Below are 24,119 nucleotides of genomic sequence, written 5' to 3' on the forward strand. Positions count from 1 at the left end.
CTTTTGTGTGATTTTGTTGTGACTGACACTGGTGTACTGAACCTCATCAACATCTCCATCATTCTGATCCCCGCTGGGTCTTTGAGGAGTAATGCTGGTGTACATTAAATCATTGGTTGTTTTTGAATCGCGCGAGCTTATCTGATCTGTTGCTGCCACGCTGATATTCTCCTGAATAAACACACAGATGATCAGACATTAGAAAAGATGCTGTCATTAACATCATAATGGTAGAGCATGGCACTAAAGAAAGACAAAGGTCACAGGTTTGATTCCCAGTTAAAGTAAAAACACAGCTGACAAAATGTGTAGTTGAAAAGCTCTGCAATTCACTTTACTGTTTAACTAAGTTAAAATTTGGTAAAATAGCTGTTACTTAACTTGCCTGTTTTGATCTGTCACTTCTGATTCCAGTTTCTGCAATCTTTCTGCTGGGAAGAAGAAAACGGGAAGAAAAATGACATCAGATAAACTCTTTTTATTTGGTGATCCTTTTAAAGCAGTGGCTTTTAAAATGGGGGCATAGGGGACGCAATATACAGGAGTGTCATGATTCTGCCCTATTGTCCTTGTTTTATTATTAGTCTTGAGGCAATATCATGACAGGCCCATGTTTTGTGTGAAAGCACTGGCTTTGTTTATTCAGGCCATTCTGCAAAAAATCCTCAAAATGTTTCAAATCTTTTAAATCATGATTTGCAGAATATAAGCAAGTGGGTAAAAGAAAACAAATTAGTTTTAAATGTAGACAAATCAACATCTATGCGTTTCTGGAAAAGATTAAAACTAACTACCCAGCCCTCTCTAAACTTGATGCAACCCAAGTTACTGGGTATCACCTTGGATTCTTACTTGTCTTGGTCAGCTCATATTGATGGAATGATAGCTAAAATGGGGAAGGGTATTGCAATGTCCAGAAAATGTATGTCATATATTCCTATGTCCATTGCTAGACAGGTGGTCCAGTCTCTTGTTTTGGGCCATTTAGAAAACTGTCCAATTATATGGTCGTCTACATCACTAAAACATCTTCGTAAGCTTCAAGTGGCACAAAATAGGGCACAGAGGACTGTCCTCGAGTGCTCTTTTAAGACTAACGTGGCCCTGATGCATAAACGCCTTTCTTGGCTCACAGTTGACAACAAAATTGAATTACGATTAATTGTAATATTGTGGAAAGCAGTATTTATGAAACAGCAACAGTTTCTCTCTGAGCATCTTTTTGTAGGAAGTGGACACCTATATACCTCCAGGCAGGCACTAGGTGGTGATATAAAACTTCCGCTTCCCAGCACAAATTTTCTGAAACGCACATCACTTTACAGAGCAATATCTATTTGGAATCGTCTCATCACGCAGAATTCAGAACAAATACAAATTTAATAGGACAGTAACCCAGGAATTGCTGCAAATGATCTAGTGCCAGCTGGAAATTGTCATGTTCTTTCAAATGGTATTTTTTTTCTGAATGTAAGTGCAATGTTTGAATTATCTTGATTGTAATTTGTGTTGTTATTGCTTTGTGTAATTTTATGTTGTGAATAAGTTTAAAGAGGACCGCAGGAAGATTAGCTGCCATTAAATGGGCTGCTAATGGGGATTCTAATAAAACAATAAAACAATGTGCTTTTGGTCTTGTCTCCTGAGCCAGCCCCCTCATCTCCTCATTAATTATCCTATTATTGTTTGATTTATGTCACCTGTTGCACTCATTAGTTCTCCCCTATTTAATGCCCTTGTGTTTGCTGTCCTGTGCTGATTCGTTTTGTATTTACTTACTAGTCTTGTCAAGAGTAATAGTAAAGAGAAGTTTTTTTTCTAGTTCTTTGTTTAGTTTGTCAAATCAACTTAGTTTTTTGTGTTACCTGGTTTTGCCCCCCTCGTGGGTCTTTTGTTTCTGTGTCCTGTGTAAATAAAGTCTGTTTACATGTTCATTTAAACCTGGGCCTGGGTTCTCTCTCTCTCCTATGTGGAGATTCATGACACATGGGGGGTTAAGTTTTATGGCATTTTTATAAAATACATGAATTTATCATAAATAAACCTTCAGAAAAATAAGTCTACTACCCAACAGCACTACATTGTATTGTTTAATTTAACTTCTTAGTTTGAGATTTTTTTTATGTCATAAATTTTTTGGTGGGACACAAAGTGATGCACTCTACACAAAGGGGGCGCATGCCAAATAGTTTGAGAACCAGTGTTTTAATGTATGATAACATATTTTAAGTGTATAATAGAGGGATTGTGTTAGGCTTTTGTATACCTTACGATTCTCATTGTTACAATAACAATGCAGATGCAGATGAGCGCAGCCGCAATTCCTGCAGTTACGTGCAGAACTGTATTGCTGCCAGCTGAAGAGAACGAGACATGGATGAGTTTTGTTTAAATAGTTGAATATTAACATAAATACTAAAAATGCAAAGGGCAATGTCAGTCTTTATCACTTCTTCCTCGTGATCTTCCCATCTGCTGTGAGTTCAGGGAGGTCACATAGACCCTGATGAGATTTAAGTTTCAGAATATAAAATGAAATAATTTACTCACATCTGACAGTAAGTGTGACAGCTGGAGATTGCAAATGTTCATCTCCTCTCACAGCACAGCTGTAGTTTCCTGCATCATCACTGTTTACAGACTGCAGTATCAGTTTATTACCACTGAATGATTCTGATAAAGGACTTTTGTTTTTATACCAGATATATTTTGTGCTGCTTGCAAGGTTGCATGTGGTTTTACAAAATAAAGCTGCAGAATTTCCCTCAACAACCTCTTCAGGAACCTCAACCCTGAGCTCTACAAAGACAACAAACACAGTTAACATATTGAGTTTAAATGTGTTTAGTTGAAGTCTCTGATACCACAAGACTGTAGATTTACTGTACCTGTCACCTTCAGCTGAACTCCAGGATAACCTAAAATTTTTTCTACATTTGTTATGATTCTGGTGCAGTACACATTTTCATCCTCATATGTTATATTACTCAGTTTGAGAATGAAGTTTTGTTTCTCATACAGAATGTACTCAACTCTGCCTTTATATTCTGGTACTTCAGACAGATCCTCATCTTTTACTGGATCTATGGTCCAAAATATCTTGATTATATTGAGACCATCAGGATGGGTGAAACTGCCGGACAGAAGTGTGTTTGAGCCCTTCACGACACATTTTACTCTGCTTGAGTATTTCACTGTCCCGGTTTGGCTAAACATTCCTGAAAAAAAACATGAAAGGAATCCAAACAAATTTCAGAGTAAGGATTATAAAGGTATTTAAGTTTTTACAAATGTTTGTATGTACACTCTTCAAAATGCTGGGTTATTTTCAACCCAATGTTGGGTCAAAAAGGGTCCCAATTAACTCAGAAAATGTTTATATTCGACCCAGAATGTGGTCTTTTACGATCAAATATAGGTTCAATTAAAACTCAACAATGCTGTGTTGAAAATAACCCAGTGTAGGTTTTATCTAAATTATTTTAAAGATCCACTGTGTAGGATTTAGTGACATCTAGTGGTGAGATACAGCAGCACCATGAAATCCTTTTTACAGTGTAGCTAGCACAGGACAAACATGCAGGGCCGGTTTTTGCTATGGGCAATGTGGGCGAACGCCCAGGGCGCAATCTCTGTGAGGGCGCACGAGCGCCCTAAATGTTTTTTATATCAAAACAGTTTTCTAGACTACCGCTCCTTTCCATGTCAAGTTAGTGCTGAGATACACACAGGTTGTGTGCGTGTCAGAAGAGGCACGGGGGAGGGGGGCGGGGAAACAACTTGCGACTACAAGTCCCTCACTCGCCTTAAGGGGGGCGAGCGAGGGATTGACTGATCCCAGGCCAGAGGCCACACGACACAAACTGCTGCGTCTGCTTCCAAATAAATTGCATTTTTCGTTCCTAAAATTAGCATAGACCCATATACCTACGAACATGTAATTAATTGGGTTATGTGAAAAAAAGTATAGTCATCTACGTCAGTGGTTCTTAACGTTATTCCTGGAGGCCCACTGCTCTGCACATTTTGTATGTCTCTTTTATCTGACAGACTCAGTTCAGTTCATTGAAATCTCTTCTAATGAGCTGATGATTTGAATCAGGTGTGTTAAATGAGGGAGACATACAAAATGTGCAGGGCAGTGGGCCTCGAGGAATAACGTTAAGAACCACTGATCTACGTGACTCACGTCACGTGACTCCGGTTGATTGACGGGCGAACGGACGTTGTTGTTGGCAAAATGTAATGCAAAGTAAATGATGTCGAGTCTTCATCATCATGGATCAAATTAAAATACCAAATAAGCCATCAGTTGCCCAGTTCAGAAAAAGAAGACAAGAAGATGAGGAGAAACGGGCAAAAGATAAAGGTATGCCGATTTCTATGAGTGACGACGTGAGTGACAGTAGTAACATAGGCTATATATAATAGCCTCGGTCTCTTGCTAATTTGTTGATATTAGCCACAGAATACGACTGTATTTGGTTTTAGTGATGCTGAACTAGCAACTATTAGAATTGAGGCATCATGTCATGCAACTTCACCCATAGGCAACAGTTTGTGTGTGCAACACAAAAAGTGCTAATTCACACAGACCTCCTGACTTTGTAATTTTTTATTGCTTTACGCTATATGTTAAAGCAACACTAAAGACTTATTGCTCTTTGTTCCCCCTACAGGTTAGAAGCGTAATTGTTCATTACCACTGTCGTAAATACTGCAGCATAGCTGGCTCTGATTGGATTGTAGGTCTGCCGTAAAACATGTTTTTGTAGTTTTCACTCGAACTACAGGACCACTACCCGACGGTTGGAAACTTCTTTAGTGCGGTTTTGGCCGATAGAGGGCTGCAAAGAGAATGTGAAAGTGCCGTTCACCCTGTTTGAGTGGATGAACCACTGAAACTTTTTTGGAAACGTTATTTTAAGGTTAAAAAAAAGTCTTTGGTGTTGCTTTAACTTAAATAACTTCTAATATACATTGACATGGCATTATGTAAGCTACAGTGATATAGCTTTTTAAATAATTTGTAGTGTGTTATGCTTAGTTTATAGGATGTTAACAAATGCTAATAAAATGTGTGTAATGGTCATATTAATAACTGATGCATGTGTGAAATAAGTGTATATAACTTACATATTGTATCTTAATTGTAAATTCAGGTGCACTTCTGAAATATTTTTGAGCTAGAGCACCCACTGGCCAAAATGAGGAGTCAGATACTTCCACAGCAGCAACAGACATGGTTGTGGAGTCTGATGAGGATCCATCTACCTCCTCAGCCACATGATCCTTGCAGGATTTCACAGGTGTGTGTCTGTTTGCGCGCATGTGTGTGTGCATGTGTGTGTGTGTGTGTGTGTGTGTGTGTGTGTGTGTGTGTGTGTGTGTGTGTGTGTGTGTGTGTGTGTGTGTGTGTGTGTGTGTGTGTGTGTGTGTGCGCGCATGTGTGTGCATGAGTGGGTGTTTATACTGTATTACATGTTTTTCTCTGTTCTTGTTACCTTTTTGTATTTAAGATTATATAAAATAAAATAATACATGTTGGTGGCGGGGTTTGGGGTAATTCTTTTTTTTCTGGGGCAGCCAAGGGATGGTTCGCCCAGGGCGTCTGATTTAATGTAGTGTTGAAACACACTCTGTAGAGCAGTTTGTCTGGTTAGGGCTGCTGTAGAAACATGACGGTGACTTCCATGTAAGGAGACCCACAATGTATGAAGATAAAAAACTGCTAATTTTAAAGTAAAAAACACAGTTCAAGGTCTTAAAACACCACTGATAATAAAGTTATGTATTTTATATTGCATTTCTGTCAAGGGATCCTTCTAACATTTACACAGTGCACCTTTAAAACTCGTGACAATAAAATGTGGAAATTAGATTAGATTTTTTTAAGCTTTACTGACGAAAATTGCAAATTGCTTTTACAAGTCATTTAACTTATTTTTATTGTTTAAATGTTTGTTCATTCTTTTAACTCATCAAAATAAGTCATATCAATGTACTGTTATAAGTTACAAGAACTCACTAGTAGCCAAAATTTGAAATGCTAAGTTGAAGAAAATAACATGTGATGCCAGTTTTCAGTCTTACCTGGAATCACAAGAAGACAGATTACAAAGAAAAGACCAAACATCCTGTAAGACATAAAGATTTTACATAACAGAAATGTAATAGAGGTTTATTTGCATGATTTTTAGTTAACTCAGTAAAAGAATATTTATTATTGTAATTACAAAATGAATAATGTATTCAAATCATATAGTTTTAACTCATACAGTTTTAGTCTGACCTTGCTTTAGTGTAGTCTTCTGTGTTCAGTTGTTTTACTGTCTGCAGCAGAGAAGTTTATCTGACACGTCCGATATCTCGATACTTCCTCCTGATTGTGTCTCCACCGGCGACAAATGCTAAAGGAGATCTTCAGAGCGAGACTTTTCTTTCTTATTTCACATGCACAAATACCTACACATACACACATATACAGGTACTGGTCATATAATAAGAATCATAGAAGTTGATTTATTTCACTAATTCCATTCAAAAAGTGAAACTTATATATATATATATATATATATGTATGTATGAATAGTTTGATTTCAAAACAAAGTATTCCAAAGTAAATTCTTAATTTTATGCATAATCCGATATTCGCTGTGTTATTCTGTGATCTTTTCTCCCTTTCTTCAAACTGTGAAAACGCCAGTCCTCCTTCTCTGCAAAATGCAATAAATCCACTTAAGCAATCACAGCACACCATTCCACGCATTGTAAACAATAATGGCGGCACTTTGAATACACACGGATCCTAGTTTTCCTCACCTACTCCGTGATCAACAAACAAACAGAATAATACTTTGATGGTATTGATAAACCTGTGGTGGTAAATCGAATAATTTATGTGAGAGGCACTCGGGCAAAGGAAAAATGCCATCTGTTGCTTGTTCTCCCAACAGCATCAAGCTTCTATCATGCTAACACATTGACCCCAGAGGATCTTATGAAAAACTTTTTTCATGATGACATTTTGTTGTTGTTGTAATTAATTTATAGCATTAACAAGATGATCTGTTGAATTTATTTTGGGAGCGATGACTGACAATGTATTTTTGGTCCAGTGCCTGTATGGTATTAGTATTAGTATTGACCATTCAGAGGCTGTCATATGTCGATCAATTTACTTTGTTACTTAAAAAATAACTTTTATATTGATTCAATAGATTTTGGAAAAAAAAATGTATTTATTTATTTATTGCATTTTGCGGAAAAAAGTTTGTAACAGAAAATAATGGTTTTCATCTCGTCACTTTTTAGGTATAGAAAATACATTTTTGCCCAAATTAGTCCAAATGGGTTTGTTGCGTTTTGGAACCAAACTCTTCATATACATTAAACTTTGTGACTCAAATCTTGCAGAAATATAAAAACTACACTTTTAAGTGTCTTCCTCATTTTCATTTTTAGAATCTGTTGCTGCAAGAATTGAGCAACATTCAGCAGATCTATGACTCTGTAACTAACACAGCTTATCTTTTACATCATGATAATCATAAATGTACAGTATATGACAAAAACAAGCACAGTTCAATAAAGGTATAAGGCGGGAAAGCAAACAAACTCCAGCCGAAAGTTTAAAGCTCTGATGGGAAATAACAGAGGTTGGACATTTAAATGATATGTTGCATCCTCAGCTAAAGTCATCTGTATCACAACAGGACTGTGACATTCATGAATCTTAGACATTTTATCATAAACTCACAGCTTACTCACATGACACTGGATAAGAGAAAAAACACTTCAGCTCCTCATCTCTGCTGTGTTTAACACTCACCAAATGAATATAACTACATGAACACAAAAAGACTCATTTGACACTTGAACATCACAGAAAAGATTGGAAAAATACAACTGGATATGTCTAGAGTGTTTCAGTCTATAACTAAACCTTACTGCAGTTAGAAATGTCTGAGAAGAATCACCCTCGAAATACACCAAACATCAATAAGTTATGAAATCTAAGACATTACCTTGATATTAAGTCTAATGATGCCAATGAAAGATCAAGAAGTGCAGCCAAAGAAGCAAAGAAACCAAATGAATCAAGACAATACTATACTTCCTCTTTCCCTTTTAACTGTGGCGAGAAATGTTTAATAATAACTACTGCAACAGATACTGCTGATCGAACAAGTGTCAATGTCACAATATCATGTTTGTACAGTAAACTCTGCCAGTTATCTGTCAAGAGATGTCTGAAATCAAACCAACCAAACAAAAGCATTACATTTGACACACACAAATAGCCATAACTGAATAGTTTTAGGAAATCGGAGGTTGAGACATGCCTTTCTGTTGTTAGTTGTTTCTGTGTTGTTACATTTTTTTCTGAATTGCTAAAACTCTAAACCCTGCTCTTAGCAGTGGCTTAAACCCATTTGTCAAATCATTCAATCATTTGGCCAAACCTTAAACAAGTTTAGGTAGTTATGCACTATTTGCAAAACTCTCAACACAAGCTTCTCACTCACTAAAACACATTTCACACTGCAGTACACTTGCTAAAGACAGGGGGCAAAAGTTAAACACATCTACCCAACTTTAAACGATCCAATCAGTTCTCGATGGATGAATTCAAGTCAAGCCCTAACTTTCTTCATTTCATAAGCCGGATATACATCTCCACGGGCAAAATAAGACAATCGCTATTTCGGTTTAATGGCAACCTTATGAAATATGACATTAATAAAGAGTATATGCTATAAAACAACTTCATTTAAAGTGAGTAAAAACAGATTGACTTACCTGGAAACATGAGAAAAAGAATCAGAGGAGCTATTTGACTGACTATTTTTGATCAACTGGTTGGGACCAATCTTCACACTTTTCATGTGTGCACTTTTTATCGCCCTCATTTCCTCTAAGGCCAGAGGTGAAACTTTGAAGCGTTATGTTAAAGTTTTAAAAATGACTGTGAGTCACAGGTTTCCAAATCAGCTCTTAAAGCTACAGTACCTCCAGTCTGAGACCTTAACAAGTGGAAATGGTTTAATCCAACAAAGCTCACTGAAACAGAACAAACTGCTGGCTTTTGTGTTTAAATGGTGAATGGATTAAATTATCTCATAGGCTAGAGTAAAACAACACTAAATAAACACAATAGCAAATCCAAACACACACAGGAAAATCCCCAGTGTTAAATTAACTCTACCAGTGTTAAATCAACACTATTTGGTGTTTATATAATCCACACCAAGATCGGTGTTAAAAAAGACTGGTGTTAAAAATATAACTCTGAATCAGTGTTAAAGTTAATGAGATAATGAAGTGATGATTAAGACATTAATGGTGAACACCTGCTGGTCATTCAAATCAATTACATTTTGGACATTTTCCTGTCTCTAAATTTTTATTTTGATGACTCGTTTTCTGGAGAAAATACTAAAATAATAAAGATAGACAAATTATTAAATGCAATAGATGAATATGGTTGGGTGTATGCCTCCAAAAGCTGCAATCTTTCACGTTTGCCTCTCTATCAGCATCTCTGTTTGAAAAATAAAAAGATAACTTGCAGAGTTATTTTCTAAATGGATAAGTTTAACTTCTAAACAGCTGTCAGAACAAAATACAAAAAAAAGTGCTCAACTATTCCAGCATCCACACGCGTGATTTAGTAGACAAATCTTCTTTCTGACGTGATGTCTCACAAGTCAAATAGACATTTGCCACAAAATATATCACATTAAATCTTAAGTTTGTGTTTGTTATGAGTTCATTTGAAGTCACCATTACTGTGATTAGTGTTTCCTTTAGTTAGGCATTTGTCCCTTGACCTTCATTAATCTAACTCTCCTCTTTTAGCAATAGCAACAATGTTTTAGTAAAACCACTTGTTCATTGCTTCATGTAGAGGGAAGCCCTTCCAGACCTTCTCAGATTGTTTATTTTTATTATTTTCTACTCTACAAATTATTGAAACATTTGGTCACAAATTTATTATGAAGAAACAGACATATAAAAAGCTCTATGCAAATGACAGTGTATTGAATGAGACTGCTGTAACGCTTAAAGGCCGCGGTATACTTTTTTTCCGCGTCCGCGTCCGGCTCGCGCGCGCACGCGTCCGCGCAGCTTTTCGAGTATACTCCCCGCGGCTACACGCGGATGGCCGCGTTCGACACTATACGCAATACAAATGATTTCTTATTCAAATTATTAGTCTAACAGGCTGTCAGGGCAGCACTGATTTGGCGACATTTACAGTACATTAAAACATTATGGTAGGTGAAGAAAAGTAACTCATCCACCATTGCAAACACAGTTTAGAACAAACAACAAGACAACAAAGAACAGGAATCAAACAAACATGCTCCAGAGCTTTCTGTTCTTTGAAGAAGTAAAAGTTAAAGAAGAAAAACCATAGTGTGTGTGCAAATGCTGTCTGTTTCCTTTGTATAATTGTTTATAGTGGAATGCACTGTCTAAATATTTTCACGCGCATGCGCTGTTGTACGCGGACTGTACGCGCACTGTCCGCGCGGTCTCAAATTTTGGGCTGCACGCGGACGGTCCGCGCGGCCGGCCGCGGACCCTCTCGATGACGAAAATGACGTCATGCGGACGGCGCGCATACGCGGACGTCCCTAGTATACTTTCGGCTTTAGTGTGTTTTTTGTTGTTGTTGTTTTTTGCTTAAGAGAGACTTCATGATTTCTGATACAAATCTCAACGATGGTGACAGTTAATGGTAAGAAAGTTGCTAAATTTTTGTCATGTTGCAATGCATGATGGGATTTATGAATGAGTTTTCTACAATCCTGGTTCCCAGCATGCATTGCGGCATGAAGCTTTGTTGTTAATTGTCACCATGATTGTGTTTTATAGGCTGATTGTTGATGTCTCAGTGTGTCTGTCTTGCACCACAGATTAGATTTGGGTAAACAATATTTAACTCTTCAGGGTATGTGGACTTTTACAGCACTGTTGGATTTCATGGGAGCTTCACAGGTTTGGCAGAACATAAATTAGACACTTACATTCAGTGATAAATTTTTTTACGATATCATTGACTCCCAAGTTTTATACTAATTAACATAGTGTTAGTTATAGACTTCACTTCTCTCATCTTCCTCTGCTTTAACAGATGTGTTTTATAAACACACTGCCACAATTAGCAGAAGAAATCTAACACTAAATTTCAAGACCCAAGTACCCAACTAAAGGAAACACTAATCGGAGCAATGGTGACTTACTTTATTAACCAGATTAACAGCAGTTCTTTAGAAGTTAAACCTATCATCCATGTAACTCTGCAAGCAAGTTGTAATTTTAGTTTTCAAACAGAGATGATGTTAGTGTTCATTTAACTATGGTGATTTCATCTATTGCATTTAATAATTTGGCTTTCTTCCTCATTTTAGTATTACTTTCTCCAGAAAAAGAGTCAACAAAATAAATTTTTTAAGACAGGAACAATTCCAAAATTCAGTTGATTTGACACAAAATGACCAGCAGGTGTTCACTATTAATGACTCAATCACTTCATTATCTTATTCACTTTAACACTGATTTAGTGTTTTTTTAACACCAATCTTGGTGTGGATTATATAAACACCGAGCAGTGTTAATTTAACACTGGGGATTTTACTGTGCAGAAACACATTTACTGCAAAAATCAGTAAGATGTCCAGAGAAACTAATGCAAAATATTTGTATAAAATGAAAATGCATATTTGTATACTTGCAGGTTTTTTTTTCTTTTACTAACTTTACTTTTCAAAGCTCTATATATAACATTGCATATCATCTTCATCTAATTTAAACATTAAGTACACTTAAAAAAGTACACAAAACCTCCTGTTATGCAGTTGATAATACAAATCTACAAAACAGACCAATTGTAATTCCAAATGTTTTTTTTAATTGTATAAACTTTATCAAGCTTTGTAAACCATGAAATAATTACATAAACATTGTTCAATACAACATTGCCAATGGCGTGTCATGATTATCCATCAGCACTGCTGCCCTCTGCTGGTTGTGAAACTGCATATTATAGTTTGCTTTTAAAGGCAGGGTATCTGATTTTGAAAACAGTAGCCTACTAGCACTGAAATCATGATCCCACCCTCCATTTAAACCACCATCCAAATCCACGCCTCCTCTAAAACACATGAACACGCAAAGACCAGACATCCCGCGGTCCACATATCATTCACCAGTGAGAAAACTTTGCAGTACAAAGTGAATAACATTACCAAAATGACCAACATAAACAACTGTTTTAAATCAGAATTAGTTAAAGCACTTTTTCAGTACTTTAGATGTAACTTAGTAGTATATCATTACACTAATTCGTCGTTGTTGTATTTCTTGAGTCTTGTGGCTCCTGTGCAGGTTGTCAATTCAGCAGGAAAGTTTGCCATTCCCCCTCTTTTTGCAGACAGGAGGTGAGCGCATGTGAACACTCTGATGATTATGGTGTCTGTGTGAACAGGTTGTGCAGTGGCATGCAAAACACATTGACAGATGAGAGACAAAAATTGCATGTGTCCAATTATTGCCTTCGGTCCGAGTTCAATGATTTGTTGAGCATTTTTAGGTCCTACGCCTTTCACAGATGACACATTTATAAAAAAACATTTAAACAACTTAACACAGTGACTGCTGTCAGGATGTGAGGACACTTTTAACCAGCATAACTAAAAATGTTTCTGGATCAAATCAGATACCCTGCCTTTAAAGGGTGGAACCGCTCTCTCCACAAACATGATTATCCACAAGCGCTGCTGTCCTCTACTGGTTGTGAGGTGAAACTGCACATTATAGTTCGCTTTTAATAATGGCAAAACATTGTTTGCTTAGTATTAGGAGGCCTAGCTAAATAAATAATCAATGAACTTAAAGTTGTATCGTTTATTTTATTGTAGGATATAAACAGTATATATAATGCATTAGGGGTTAGTCTCCTGGACACGGTTTAGATTAATCCAGGACGAGGCCTTAGTTATATTAGGACATTAAAGTAGTTTATACAAACATACCTAACAAAAAACAACACTGTTGTGCATCTTAACACAAAACAATGGCATTGATATATACGTCAGTGCAAGAAATTTTTTAATTAAAGCAGCTCAAACATGTGTTTTAGTCTGAGAAACTGCCCCCATAAGCTTTAAAAGTTCTGCCAAGGATTTTGGGTTAAACTCGTGCTGAAATTCTTTACGGGACATTGATGCTGCTGTAGATGACAGAGAAATCTTCCATGAGTCCACCGTTAGATCTGTTCAACAAAAATTATAATTAATCATTCACAAAACCAGGTTTAACAAACTTAAACAGTCTGAGTTACCCAGACAGCAAAAACTAGCTTCTACTCACAAACCGCAAGATCTGAGAAATGCACTCATTTAAGAGGTTGTTTGATGAATATTAAAATGATTCCCAGTGATGCTTGCCTTACCAATGTGTGTTTTACCTGGATGAAATAGCAGGACGGTTGATATCATGAGCTTCAGCATCTACGTTGTTCTTCTGTGTGGTTTTGTGGTGACTGACACTGACGTACTGAACCTCATCAGCATCTTCATCATTCTGATCCCCGCTGGATGCACTGGGTCTTTGAAAAGTAATGCTGGTGTACATTAAATCATTGGTTGTTTTTGAATCATATGATGTGAGATGTGAGCTTATCTGATCTGTCGTTGTCACACTGATGTTCTCCTAAATAAACACACTGATGATCAATGATGCTGTCAATAACATCATAATGTAATGTTTTTGTGGCGCAACTTATGGAGCACGGCACTATTGGGACACAACAATCACAGGTTTGATTCCCAGGTAAACACAGCTTGGAAAATGTGTAGTTAAAAAGTTAAAATCTGGTAAAATAGCTGCTAGACTTGCCTGTTTTGATCTGTCGCTTCTGATTCCAGTATCTGCAATCTTTCTGCTGGAAAGAAGAAAACAGGAAGAAAAATGACATCAGAGAAACTCTTTTTATTTTGGTGCACCTTTAAAGCAGTGGCTTTTAAATTGGTGGCATGGGGAAAGCAAGATGGTCTGGGCAGTTTTACGATATTTTATGTGAAATACATGAATTTATCATAAATTTAATCTTAGAAAAAGTCTACTAACCATCAGCACTACATTGTATAATTTAATATGTGTTGTTCAATTAACTTCTCAGGTTAAAATCGTTTCATGTAATACATTTTTTTTGGTTGGACACAAAGTGATACATAAGGGGGGCGAATGCCGTAAAGTTGGAGAACCACTACAGTACTTTAATGTATAACAACATATTTTAAGTGTACAATAGAGGGTTTATGTTAGGCTTTTTACCTACCTTATGATTCTTATTATTGCAACAACAATGCAGATGCAGATGAGCGCAGCCGCGATTGCTGCAGTTATGTGCAGAACTGTATTGCTGCCAGCTGAAGAGGAAGCTTCAGAGACATGGATGTGTTTTGTTTAAATAGTCGAATATTAATGTAAAAAAGCAAAGCATATGGCAAAGTCGGTCTTTATCTTCATTGTGATCTTCCCATCTGCTATGAGTTCAGTGAGGTAATACAGACCCTGATGAGATTTAAGTGTCAGAATATAAAATGAAATATTAATAATAATATACTCACATCTGACAGTAAGTGTGACAGGAGGAGATTTCAGATCTTCATCTCCTTTCACAGCACAGCTGTAGTCTCCTGCATCATCTCTGCTCACAGACTGCAGTATCAGTTTATTACTTCTGAATGATTCTGATAAAGGACTTTTGTTTTTGTACCAGGTAAAGTTTGTTTTGCTTGTAAGGTTGCATGTGGTTTTACAAAATAAAGCTGCAGAATTTCCCTCTACAACCTGTTCAGGAACCTCAACCCTGAGCTCTACAAAGACAACAAACACAGTTTACATATTGAGTTCAAATTTGTTAAATATATAAAGTCTCTGACACCACAATGGTGTTACTGTAGATTTACTGTACCTGTCACATTGAGCTGAATTCCAGGATAACCCAAATATTTTTGTTTTTTTACATTTGTAATGATTCTGATGCAGTACATATGTTCATCCTCATCTGTTATATTACTCAGCTTGAGATTGAAGTTTTGTTTCTTATTCAGATTGTTTTTAACTCTGCCTTTATATTCTGGTACTTCAGACAGATCGGACGGCTCCTCATCTTTTACTGGATCTATGGTCCAAAATATCTTGGTTATATTGAGACCATAAGGATAGGTGAAACTGCTGGACAGACGTGTGGTTGAGCCCTTCACAACACATTTTACTCTGTGTGAATACTTCACTGTCCAGTTATGGCTACACATTCCTGAAAAACATCAAATGAATTTTAGAGTATGGATTATGGATGTATTTAGGTTTTTTAAATATATGTTTGTATGTACACTCTAAGAAATGCTGGGTTATTTTCATCTCAGTGTTGGGGTCCCAAATTAACAACCCAGAATGTGGTTTTTAAAAATCCAGTATATTTTAATTAAAACTCAACAGGGTTTGGTTCATTTTTAACACAATGCTGTGTTGAAAATAATACCAGTGCATGTTTTATTTAAAATTATTTAAATTATTTTAAAGATCAACTGTGTAGGAATTAGTGACATCTAGTGGTGAGATACAGCAGCACCATGAAATCCTTTTTGCAGTATAGCTGCGCCACAGGACAAACATGTCGTCTGATTTAATGTAGTGTTGAAACACACTCTGTAGAGCAGTTTGTCTGGTTAAGGGCTGCTTTAGAAACATGACGGTGACTTCCATGTAAGACCACCCACGATGTATGAAGATAAAAACTGCTCATTTTAAAGTAAAAAACACGGTTCAAGGTCTTTATACACCACTGATATAGTTTGTATTTAATATTGCATTTCTGTCAAGAGATCCTTCTAACAATTACACAGTAGCCTACATCTTTAAAACTTGTGGCAATAAAATGTGGAAATTAGATTTAAAAAGTTTTTTTAACTTACTATTTTAAAATGTTTAATGTACGTTCATTCTTTTTAAAATAAGCCATTTCAATTTATAAGTTACATAAATACGTTACAAAAATAAGTTACAGGACCTCACCACTAGCCAAAATTTGTAATGCTTAGTAAAAGAAAATAACATATGAAGTCAGTTTTCAGTCTTACCTGGGATCACAAGCAGACAGATTAGAGAGAAAAGAGCAAACATTCTGTAAGACATAAAGATTTTACATCACAAAAATGGTAACAATAGATGTGTATAGTTTTTAGTTAACTTAGTAGAGACATATTTATTATTGTAATTGCATAATGAATAATGTATTCAAATTGTAGGACAGAATGTTAAACAATCAACTTCGAGTTTGTTGATGGAAAGACACTGTAAAGCAATAAAACCTAAATTTGATCTTTTGTTCTCCTAATCTCTTCATCACAAAGGTTTTTACCCTGAATAGTCTTCTTAGCCTTTACGTTCACAAAACTAGGTGTCTGCTGAGAATATATGATCGAATGTATATGTGGTTCTAAGATTGCAATTGTATTTTTATGTGTGGTATCATTTTAAAGGTAATGGTGCGATTTTGTCTAATTTTTATAATTCTAAGAGAAAGTGTACTAAAGTTCAGAACTTAAGGCATAAACTGCACTCCTGTAAGAGCCCTTACAAAACCGTTAAAACCAAAAAAACATGGTTACTAGTAAAACCAAGGTAACCACAAAATAACCATGGTTTTGACAACTATGGTTTTCAAAAACCATAGATAAACCATGGTTAGTGTAGTAAAACCATAGTTTTGCTTATAGTAATCAATACACCAAAAAAACATGGTTACTACACTTTTACCACAATAAAACCATGGTTAATATTCGTATGGGAGGTGTCTTGCATCCTTTAGCAAGAAGCTCCTGCACAATCTTTGTGTGTATTCAAACATAATGGAAGAAATCTTTAACAAGAAACATCCTATATGTGTATTATATCCATTTTGGGAGTACTCTATAGCCAGAGTGTCTATTGCCAGGTAAGACTTTGTAACTTTTGCAACTATTTATTATTTTAATTAATTGGAATTGAATCATATTCTGTATGATATTCTTTAATAGATGTTTGAAGCTGGAACCTGCCTCAAGAATTCAAGAATCAGAGTATGAATCTCAACAATGGTGACAATTAAATGAAAAACTTCATGCTGCAATTCATGCTGTGTATTAACAAATTACAAATCTCATTCAGGATTCCCAACATGCACTGCAACATGGATAAATAAGGATTTTTTAACAATTTTATTTGTCACATTTGTAACTTTACATGTTCATAACAAATGTGGTGCATTAACACAAAGTTAACACAACCAGGGAAAAAAATAGCAAGCAAAAAGTCAAGTGTCAAGAGTCCAACTAAAACAAACACTAATCACAATAATGGTGACTTAAAATGAAACAAAACATCAACATCTAGGGCCAGTTGTTCAAAGGTAAGCTGATCGGATTTTAGTTATCGGATTGGATCAAATCTTGAAAATGGGTTGTTCAAAAGGGAAAGAAGGAATCTGAAATCAGATTAGATCACAGAATCCAATCCTAGTTCTAATCTGGATCAAACCTTCAGTTTGTGTTGTTCAAAACTTGTCAGTAGGATTTGGATAACTTTGATCCAAAAAAACTGGATTATCCTGATCCCAACAGGGGGTAGGATTTAAAGGTGGATTCCAGGAGGGAAATTTAGAAAATTTTTAGAATTGGTCAAATAACACATTTGTTTCCTTTAGTGTATATACTTTTATTTTGCACTTGACTTGTGTAACCGTAACAGTGATAAAGTAGATATAGTAGACATAGGCTACCAATTAAGCTATTCAGTAAAGTAAAAACAATGAAATATGAAATAATCCCCGAAACAGATTTCAATAACAAACAAAAATATTATATTCAATTCATCACCGTATATTAATTTCAAAGAAACAATCATCAGAGATGAGCCTGTCAAAAATAATGTCTAACAATTGCATCCCTTACTATACGTCCACTCAGTCCCTCATTCTGACAGAATGCCAGAGGTTGGTCTGGTTCTTCAAACAGCTCAGGTGCATCATAAACATCATCACAGAGAGGGACATTGCGCCTGGTAGCGATGTTGTGCAGGACGATACATGCTAGTATTATGTTGCATGCACCCTGTGGTTCCACTCGCAAGTAGTTAAGGCATTCAAAGCGCCTCTTCAGAACTCCGTTTAAACATTCAATTGCACATCTTGTTTTGCAATGAGCAGTGTTGAAGCGTGCCTGCGCTGGTGTGGATGCTGCAAGAAAAGGAGTTATCAGCCATGGAAGGAGTGGATAGGCACTGTCTCCTAATATTATGCCATCCGGTCGGTTGGTTTGGAGCTCTCTGTATAAAGCACTCTCTCTCAGGATACGTGCATCATGAACAGACCCAGGCCACTTCACGACACAGTTTGTGATGATGAGGTCAGCATCGCCCACAAGTTGGATATTGATGCTGCCCCTGCCCTTTCGGTTGATGTACTCCCAATCCCTCTCATGAGGTGCTTGGATATTCACCAGGCTGGCCTAAGCAATTGACACAGCTTTCACTACATCACTCACAGTTGATTTGTCCACTCCTATATTGTCACCAACTACTTGGTAGAAAGTCCCAGATGCATAAAAGCGCAGACCAATGAGGACCTGTTGTTCCACAGACAGACTGTGACTTCTTCGGGTTCTCCGTTGAAGTTTTGGCCTGACAAGGTCTGCAATGTACTTAATATCAGCATTCCCAAAGCGAAAGCGAGCATACAGTTCTTCAGTGGTGTACTGCTCCAGTGGTTGTGCACACTCAACATACACCCTTTGACGGTATCCTCTTCCACCAAAATGGTGGTAGCGATGGACAATACCTGCCATGTCAGTGCCTCTCTCCAAGTCCTCTGAGAAAAGCTGAATAAAAGATGGCTGGCAATTTCCCACACAACAATTGGCTAACGTGCTGTGGCTTGTGTTCAATTAAATCAATCATGCCCCAGGCCTATAAATACTATGTTCACTGCAACAGATGAGGTGGAACCATGGACTCAAAGGGACCTAATTTCACTGTTGCAGAAACCCATGCACTGCTGGAGGGTGTTAAGTGCCATTATGCCTCAATAGTAGGAAGCTCTGTTGCTGGTGGAATGGTGACTAACAAAAGGAAGAAAGACATTTGGGTTGAAATCACCCAGAATGTGAATGCAATGGGGTCTGGCCAGAAGAGGACCTTGGAGCAAGTTAAATTTAGATGGAAGAATCTGAGGGCCAGAACAACAAAGGACCTTGCTGAAGCCAAAAACCCCCAAACAGGCAACAAACCCTTTAAGAAAGGTGAATACACAGATGTGGTTCTGGACATTATTGGAGGTGAGAACTCTAAAGCTCTGCACGGGATTCAAGGTGTTGTAGGGGAGGGTGAGCCTACGATTGTAGAGGAAAGTGAGCCTGTTCCTCCTAATGCAGAGGAAACATTCATTCTGGATCTCAGCCCTATTATTGAAATTCAACCTGGACCCTCACTGGTAGAGCCAGCAGTCACAGGAGCTCAGAAAAGACGCTTGAAGCTTCCTTTGCAGAAAAATAATGATGATGCCTATGAATTACTTCTAAAACGAGAGACTGAAAGAGCAGAAGCACAGATACTCCTGGCAGAGGAACAAATCAAGCTGACCAAACTGCAGCTAACCAAAGCAAAACTTCAGATCCGCCTCCTAAAAGCAGAGCTTGGAAATGCTGGTCTCTCCTCAGATAAAAAAACTCCCTGAACATTCTTTATTTTGTTAACTATTGGACATTTAGCCATTTTATTTAAGACGTTTTCAAAATATCCACAATGACTTTGTTAATGTATATTTGTTTTTTTATTTTTTGTAACTCAGATGAGGGGTCATAAAAGAAATTATGAATGGAAGTGGATGTTTGTTATTTTTGTGTTTTGTCTCAAAATAAAAAACTCTTACAGTGACCCCATTTTGGCTCTTCTACCTGTTCTTTACATAGCTGGTAGCCCATGTTGTGATATGTTGTCCCATTTAGAGCACAGGTAATCTGGATTTGGTAATCTTGAAAACTGTGTATCTGGATCAGGCTGATCCAGTCCAATGTTGCTTTGAAAAACCGGCATAAAAGTAAGACGGATTACCTGATCCTGAATAGGAAAAAATGTGATTTCCAAATCCGGATCATTTTGATCCAGATTAAACTCTTTGAACAACTGGCCCCTAAACCTAATAAGTGAATTGTGTTTTCTACAGCAGTGGTTCCCAAATCCAGTCCTCGGGACCCCCTCCCAGCATGTTTTAGATGTCTCCTTATATGAAACACCTGATTCCACTCATCAGGCTCCCGCCAGCTGCTTGATTTTTTTCCCCAAACCAGTCAGATAGGAGTTTTACTTAAACATGAGCTCAGGGGCAGAAAGAAATTTGGTTGGTTCACAAAAATGACCAATGAAAGTCCTCAACCGGAGCCTTCAAGGCAGCTTCTGCAGTGAAGCAGTTCGAGCTCACCGTTGGTCAGGTGAGTAGCGCAGATGGTTAGATAGGAATGTGACTGGTTTTGAATTCAGCTTGAAATGTTTTGAGCATTTAAGTTGCGTGTTTCCACGTTTTCACGTTTCCGTGGCATGACTTTCAGTTTCGTGCCAGATTCACGTGTTGGTTACTCAATTTTTTTTCCTTTTTTCAAACCATTGTTGATTGGGATTGGGGTTAGATTTGTGTTTTTTTTTATTTTTAAACTGTTTTCGCGTGAGGATGAAGTTGGGTCTGGGTTAGAATGGCAGTGGTTTATACGTTTATTTGTCAGCAATTTAAACTGTTTTCACTTGATGTTGGGGTTAGAGTTGGGTTTGGATTAGGATGTCATTTTATGTAACAGAAAGTTGTTCTAACCTCAATCCCAAGCGACAATGGTAAAAAAATAGGAAAAACAATTGAGTAACCAACAGGTGAAACTGGCACGAAAATGAAAGTCGTGCCACGGACACGTGAAAACATGGACACACGTAACTTAAACGCTCGAAACATTTTGAGCTGAATTCAAAACCAGTCACATTCCTATCTAACCATCTGCGCTACTCACCTGACCAACGGTGAGCTCGAACTGCTTCACTGCAGAAGCTGCCTTGAAGGCTCCGGTTGAGGACTTTCATTGGTCATTTTTGTGAACCAATCAAATTTCTTTCTGCCCCTGAGCTCATGTTTAAGTAAAACTCCTATCTGAACTGGTTTGGGGAAAAAAATCACGCCTTCCAGCCTAGCCTGATGAGTGGAATCAGGTGTTTCATATAAGGAGACATCTAAAACATGCTGGGAGAGGGGTCCCGAGGACTGGATTTGGGAACCAATGTTCTACAGCAATATATTTACTGAACATTCAGAAATAATGTTTTATAAAACAATAAAATGCAATGTTTCTCTATCATTTACATAACAATCAAACAAGTCAATATAATAAACAGTTGTTTTTTAAACATTGTGTGAACATTAAAACATGACATTGTCATAACGTTTAAAAATGGCAAAATCAAACATTCCTCTAATGTTCAGACAACCCAGAAACGTTCCTAGAACTTAAAGAAAACTGGACACTTTTAACGTTGGCAGAATGTTTTTGGGAACCTTGGAAACTTTCAGGGAAAGTTCTTAGAACTTTTTCTGCTAGCTGGGTAGCCTACTCTCTGCGATTTCAGGTCCCTGATGAATGAATAACTAAGATTATGAGAATTTATAAATAATCAAAAAACCTAAATTATGATCTACAGATAATTGGTATAATGCACTAAATTCATATTATAATAAATTGGGAGTCAGATTACAATTTAAACACAGAGGTCAAAGAAATAAATTGAAACCTAATAAATTGAATTATTTTTATAGAAGCGCTAAGGTAGGAAAGAATACAAAATTCCTTTCACCCACGGCATTGGATACAGTCGTTGTGTCGATGGGTGGCTCCTTACAAAATCATAAGGTAAATAGTTTTAACTCATGTACTGCTACATGTACAAATTTCTATGGATTGTCTACATAATTAAAATCCATGATAATTATTGATATTTATAATAATATAATATAAACTATATTAAGAGAGCTTTAGTCTGACCTTGCTTTATCGTCGTCTTCTGTGTCCAGTTGTTTTATTGTCTGCAGCAGAGAAGTTTATCTGACAAGTCTGCAGTCTCAATACTTCCTCCTGTCTGCTTCTCCTCCGGCCACAAACACAAAGAGATCTTCAGAGCGGGACTTTTCTATCTTGTTTTACATGCACAAATATACATACATACATATATATAGATTTGGGTCACAATGTTTAACACAAATGTGTATTATGTGATACACAAATGCTAGCATATATAATTGTTTAATAATATATACTTTTATATATATTTATTTATTCAGCAATGGACTTTTTTGACCATGCTCTATGCAATTAACCCTCCTGTTTTAGTTGTGATATGTCTAGTACAGTTTTTGCAAAATTTGATTTTAGAAATATTCAAAGGCTTTGAGCAACCTCTAAAATTTGACCCATTATAAGGACCACCCTAATATATACATATACATATACATTGTGACTTGCAGAAAAGTGTCTTCCTCATTTTTATTTTTAGAATCTGTTGCTGCAAGACTGAGTGACATTCAGCAGACCTAGACAGCTCCTGACTCTGTAACTAACACAGCTTCTCTTTTACATCATGATTTACATATTAATCATAAATACACAGTGATGGAAAATGACAAAAAACACAGTTTAATAAAGGTAAACTCCAGCAGAAAGTTTAAAGCTCTGATGGGAATTAACAGCGGTGGGACATTTAAATGATATGTTGGATCCTCAGCTAAAGTCATCTGTATTACATCAGGACTGTGACATTCATGAATCTTAGACATTTTAATCACAAACTCACAGCTTACTCACGTGACACTGACTAAAAATAAAAACACTTCAGTACATCGGACAGCTCCTCATCTCTGTTGTGTTAAACACTCACTAACCTGACCCGCCACCTACACTCTTAAAATGAATGTGTTAAATGAACACATCTTGTGTCTAGTTAAGGACAACACCCAGGATGTGTTAATTCGAACACATTGTTTGTGTTAAACTATTTAACACATTATGTGTTGTTTTTAACACATTATGTGTCATTTCGTGTTGATTTTGAGGTCATATAAATAAAAGGGACAACACAAGATGTGTTAAAACAACACAAAGTGTGGTTCCAAAAATAACAGAGAGACACTAGATGTGTTGTCCTTAACTAGACACAATATATGTTAATTTATTTTACACATTCGTTTTAAGAGTGTACATACAGGTGAATGTAACTACATGAACACAAAAAAAGACTGCTTTGACTCTTGAACATCACAAATAAGACTTTAGCTGTTTTCATCTGATCCAGATCAAAGATTGGAAAAATGGTAAAAAGTAAATGGACTGCATTTATATAGCGCTTTTAACAGACCTATGGCCATCCAAAGCGCTTTACAATTAGCCTCACATTCACCGATTCACATTCATACACCAATGGCGGTGTCAGCCATGCAAGGCGCCATCCAGCTCGTCAGGAGCAGCTGAGGTTAGGTGTCTTGCTCAAGGACACCTCGACACTTGGTCCGGTGGAGCTGGGGATTGAACCACCAACCTTCCGGTTTGTAGACAACCTACATGAACCACTTAGCCACTGCCACCCCAAACATGGCCTACAACTGGATACAACCCTAAGATATCAACTGTGAGATTTATCAAGCAGGATCTCCACTAAATCACTTGAATATTTGAGTAATCCTTCAGCAAAAGCTTTTACTGAAAGCTGATTTCAGATTTATCATAATTGCATGATCTATAAATGAGCATTAAGCAAGTCTTCCTATATCTCCTAAAATGTTTATGTCTTCAGTGTTTGAGTCTATAACTAAACCTTACTCCAGTAATAAATGTCTGAGGAGAATCACTCTTGAAATGCACTAAAAGTCAATGAGTTATGAGATCAAAGACATTACCATGATATCTAAAGTCTGATGATGCCAATGAAACGTCAAGAAGTGAAGCCAGACAAGCAAAGAGACCAAATGACCCAAGACACAATAC

General features: G+C 36.8%; 2 protein-coding genes across 3 annotated transcripts; both read right to left on the minus strand.

The window, feature by feature from the left end:
• Nucleotides 1-363: 363 nt before the first annotated feature.
• On the minus strand, nt 364-8,896 carry LOC135760433 (uncharacterized). Its single transcript, XM_065274416.2, has 9 exons — nt 8,803-8,896; nt 8,028-8,252; nt 7,771-7,844; nt 6,293-6,465; nt 6,094-6,137; nt 2,889-3,218; nt 2,551-2,799; nt 2,267-2,357; nt 364-431 (listed from the first exon to the last, which is right to left on the minus strand). Exons 5-9 carry the CDS (start codon nt 6,134-6,136, stop codon nt 377-379), a joined length of 768 nt encoding a protein of 255 aa, XP_065130488.1. The 5' UTR covers nt 6,137; nt 6,293-6,465; nt 7,771-7,844; nt 8,028-8,252; nt 8,803-8,896; the 3' UTR covers nt 364-376.
• A 3,130-nt stretch (nt 8,897-12,026) lies between these two features.
• On the minus strand, nt 12,027-22,236 carry LOC135760424 (uncharacterized). 2 transcript variants are annotated; one of them, XM_065274409.2, is made up of 8 exons: nt 22,128-22,236; nt 16,158-16,201; nt 14,990-15,334; nt 14,643-14,891; nt 14,351-14,453; nt 13,909-13,951; nt 13,478-13,722; nt 12,027-13,282 (listed from the first exon to the last, which is right to left on the minus strand). In XM_065274409.2, the coding sequence occupies exons 2-8, from the start codon at nt 16,198-16,200 to the stop codon at nt 13,222-13,224; spliced, it is 1,089 nt and encodes a 362-aa protein (XP_065130481.1). In that variant the 5' UTR covers nt 16,201; nt 22,128-22,236; the 3' UTR covers nt 12,027-13,221. The 2 variants fall into 2 exon arrangements, with proteins under 2 accessions (XP_065130481.1, XP_065130480.1); XM_065274408.2 differs by having other exon boundaries at nt 13,909-13,954.
• Between the last annotated feature and the right edge of the window lie 1,883 nt (nt 22,237-24,119).

Source organism: Paramisgurnus dabryanus, chromosome 4, assembly GCF_030506205.2.
Source record: "Paramisgurnus dabryanus chromosome 4, PD_genome_1.1, whole genome shotgun sequence".
NCBI classification, from domain to species: Eukaryota; Metazoa; Chordata; class Actinopteri; order Cypriniformes; family Cobitidae; genus Paramisgurnus; species Paramisgurnus dabryanus.

Excerpts from the sequence above, each read along its gene's own strand:
- LOC135760424 (XM_065274408.2), bottom strand. The coding sequence starts at position 16,200 with ATGTTTGCTCTTTTCTCTCTAATCTGTCTGCTTGTGATCCCAG. Across the intron at positions 13,723-13,908 it reads GAAGCGACAGATCAAAACAG|GAGAACATCAGTGTGACAAC; the intron begins GCAAGTCTAGCA and ends GTGTTTATTTAG. Across the intron at positions 13,283-13,477 it reads CGTCCTGCTATTTCATCCAG|ATCTAACGGTGGACTCATGG; the intron begins GTAAAACACACA and ends TTTGTTGAACAG.
- LOC135760433 (XM_065274416.2), bottom strand. The coding sequence starts at position 6,136 with ATGTTTGGTCTTTTCTTTGTAATCTGTCTTCTTGTGATTCCAG. Across the intron at positions 3,219-6,093 it reads CTGTCTTCTTGTGATTCCAG|GAATGTTTAGCCAAACCGGG; the intron begins GTAAGACTGAAA and ends GTTTTTTTTCAG. Across the intron at positions 2,358-2,550 it reads TGTCACACTTACTGTCAGAT|CTGGCAGCAATACAGTTCTG; the intron begins GTGAGTAAATTA and ends CGTTCTCTTCAG.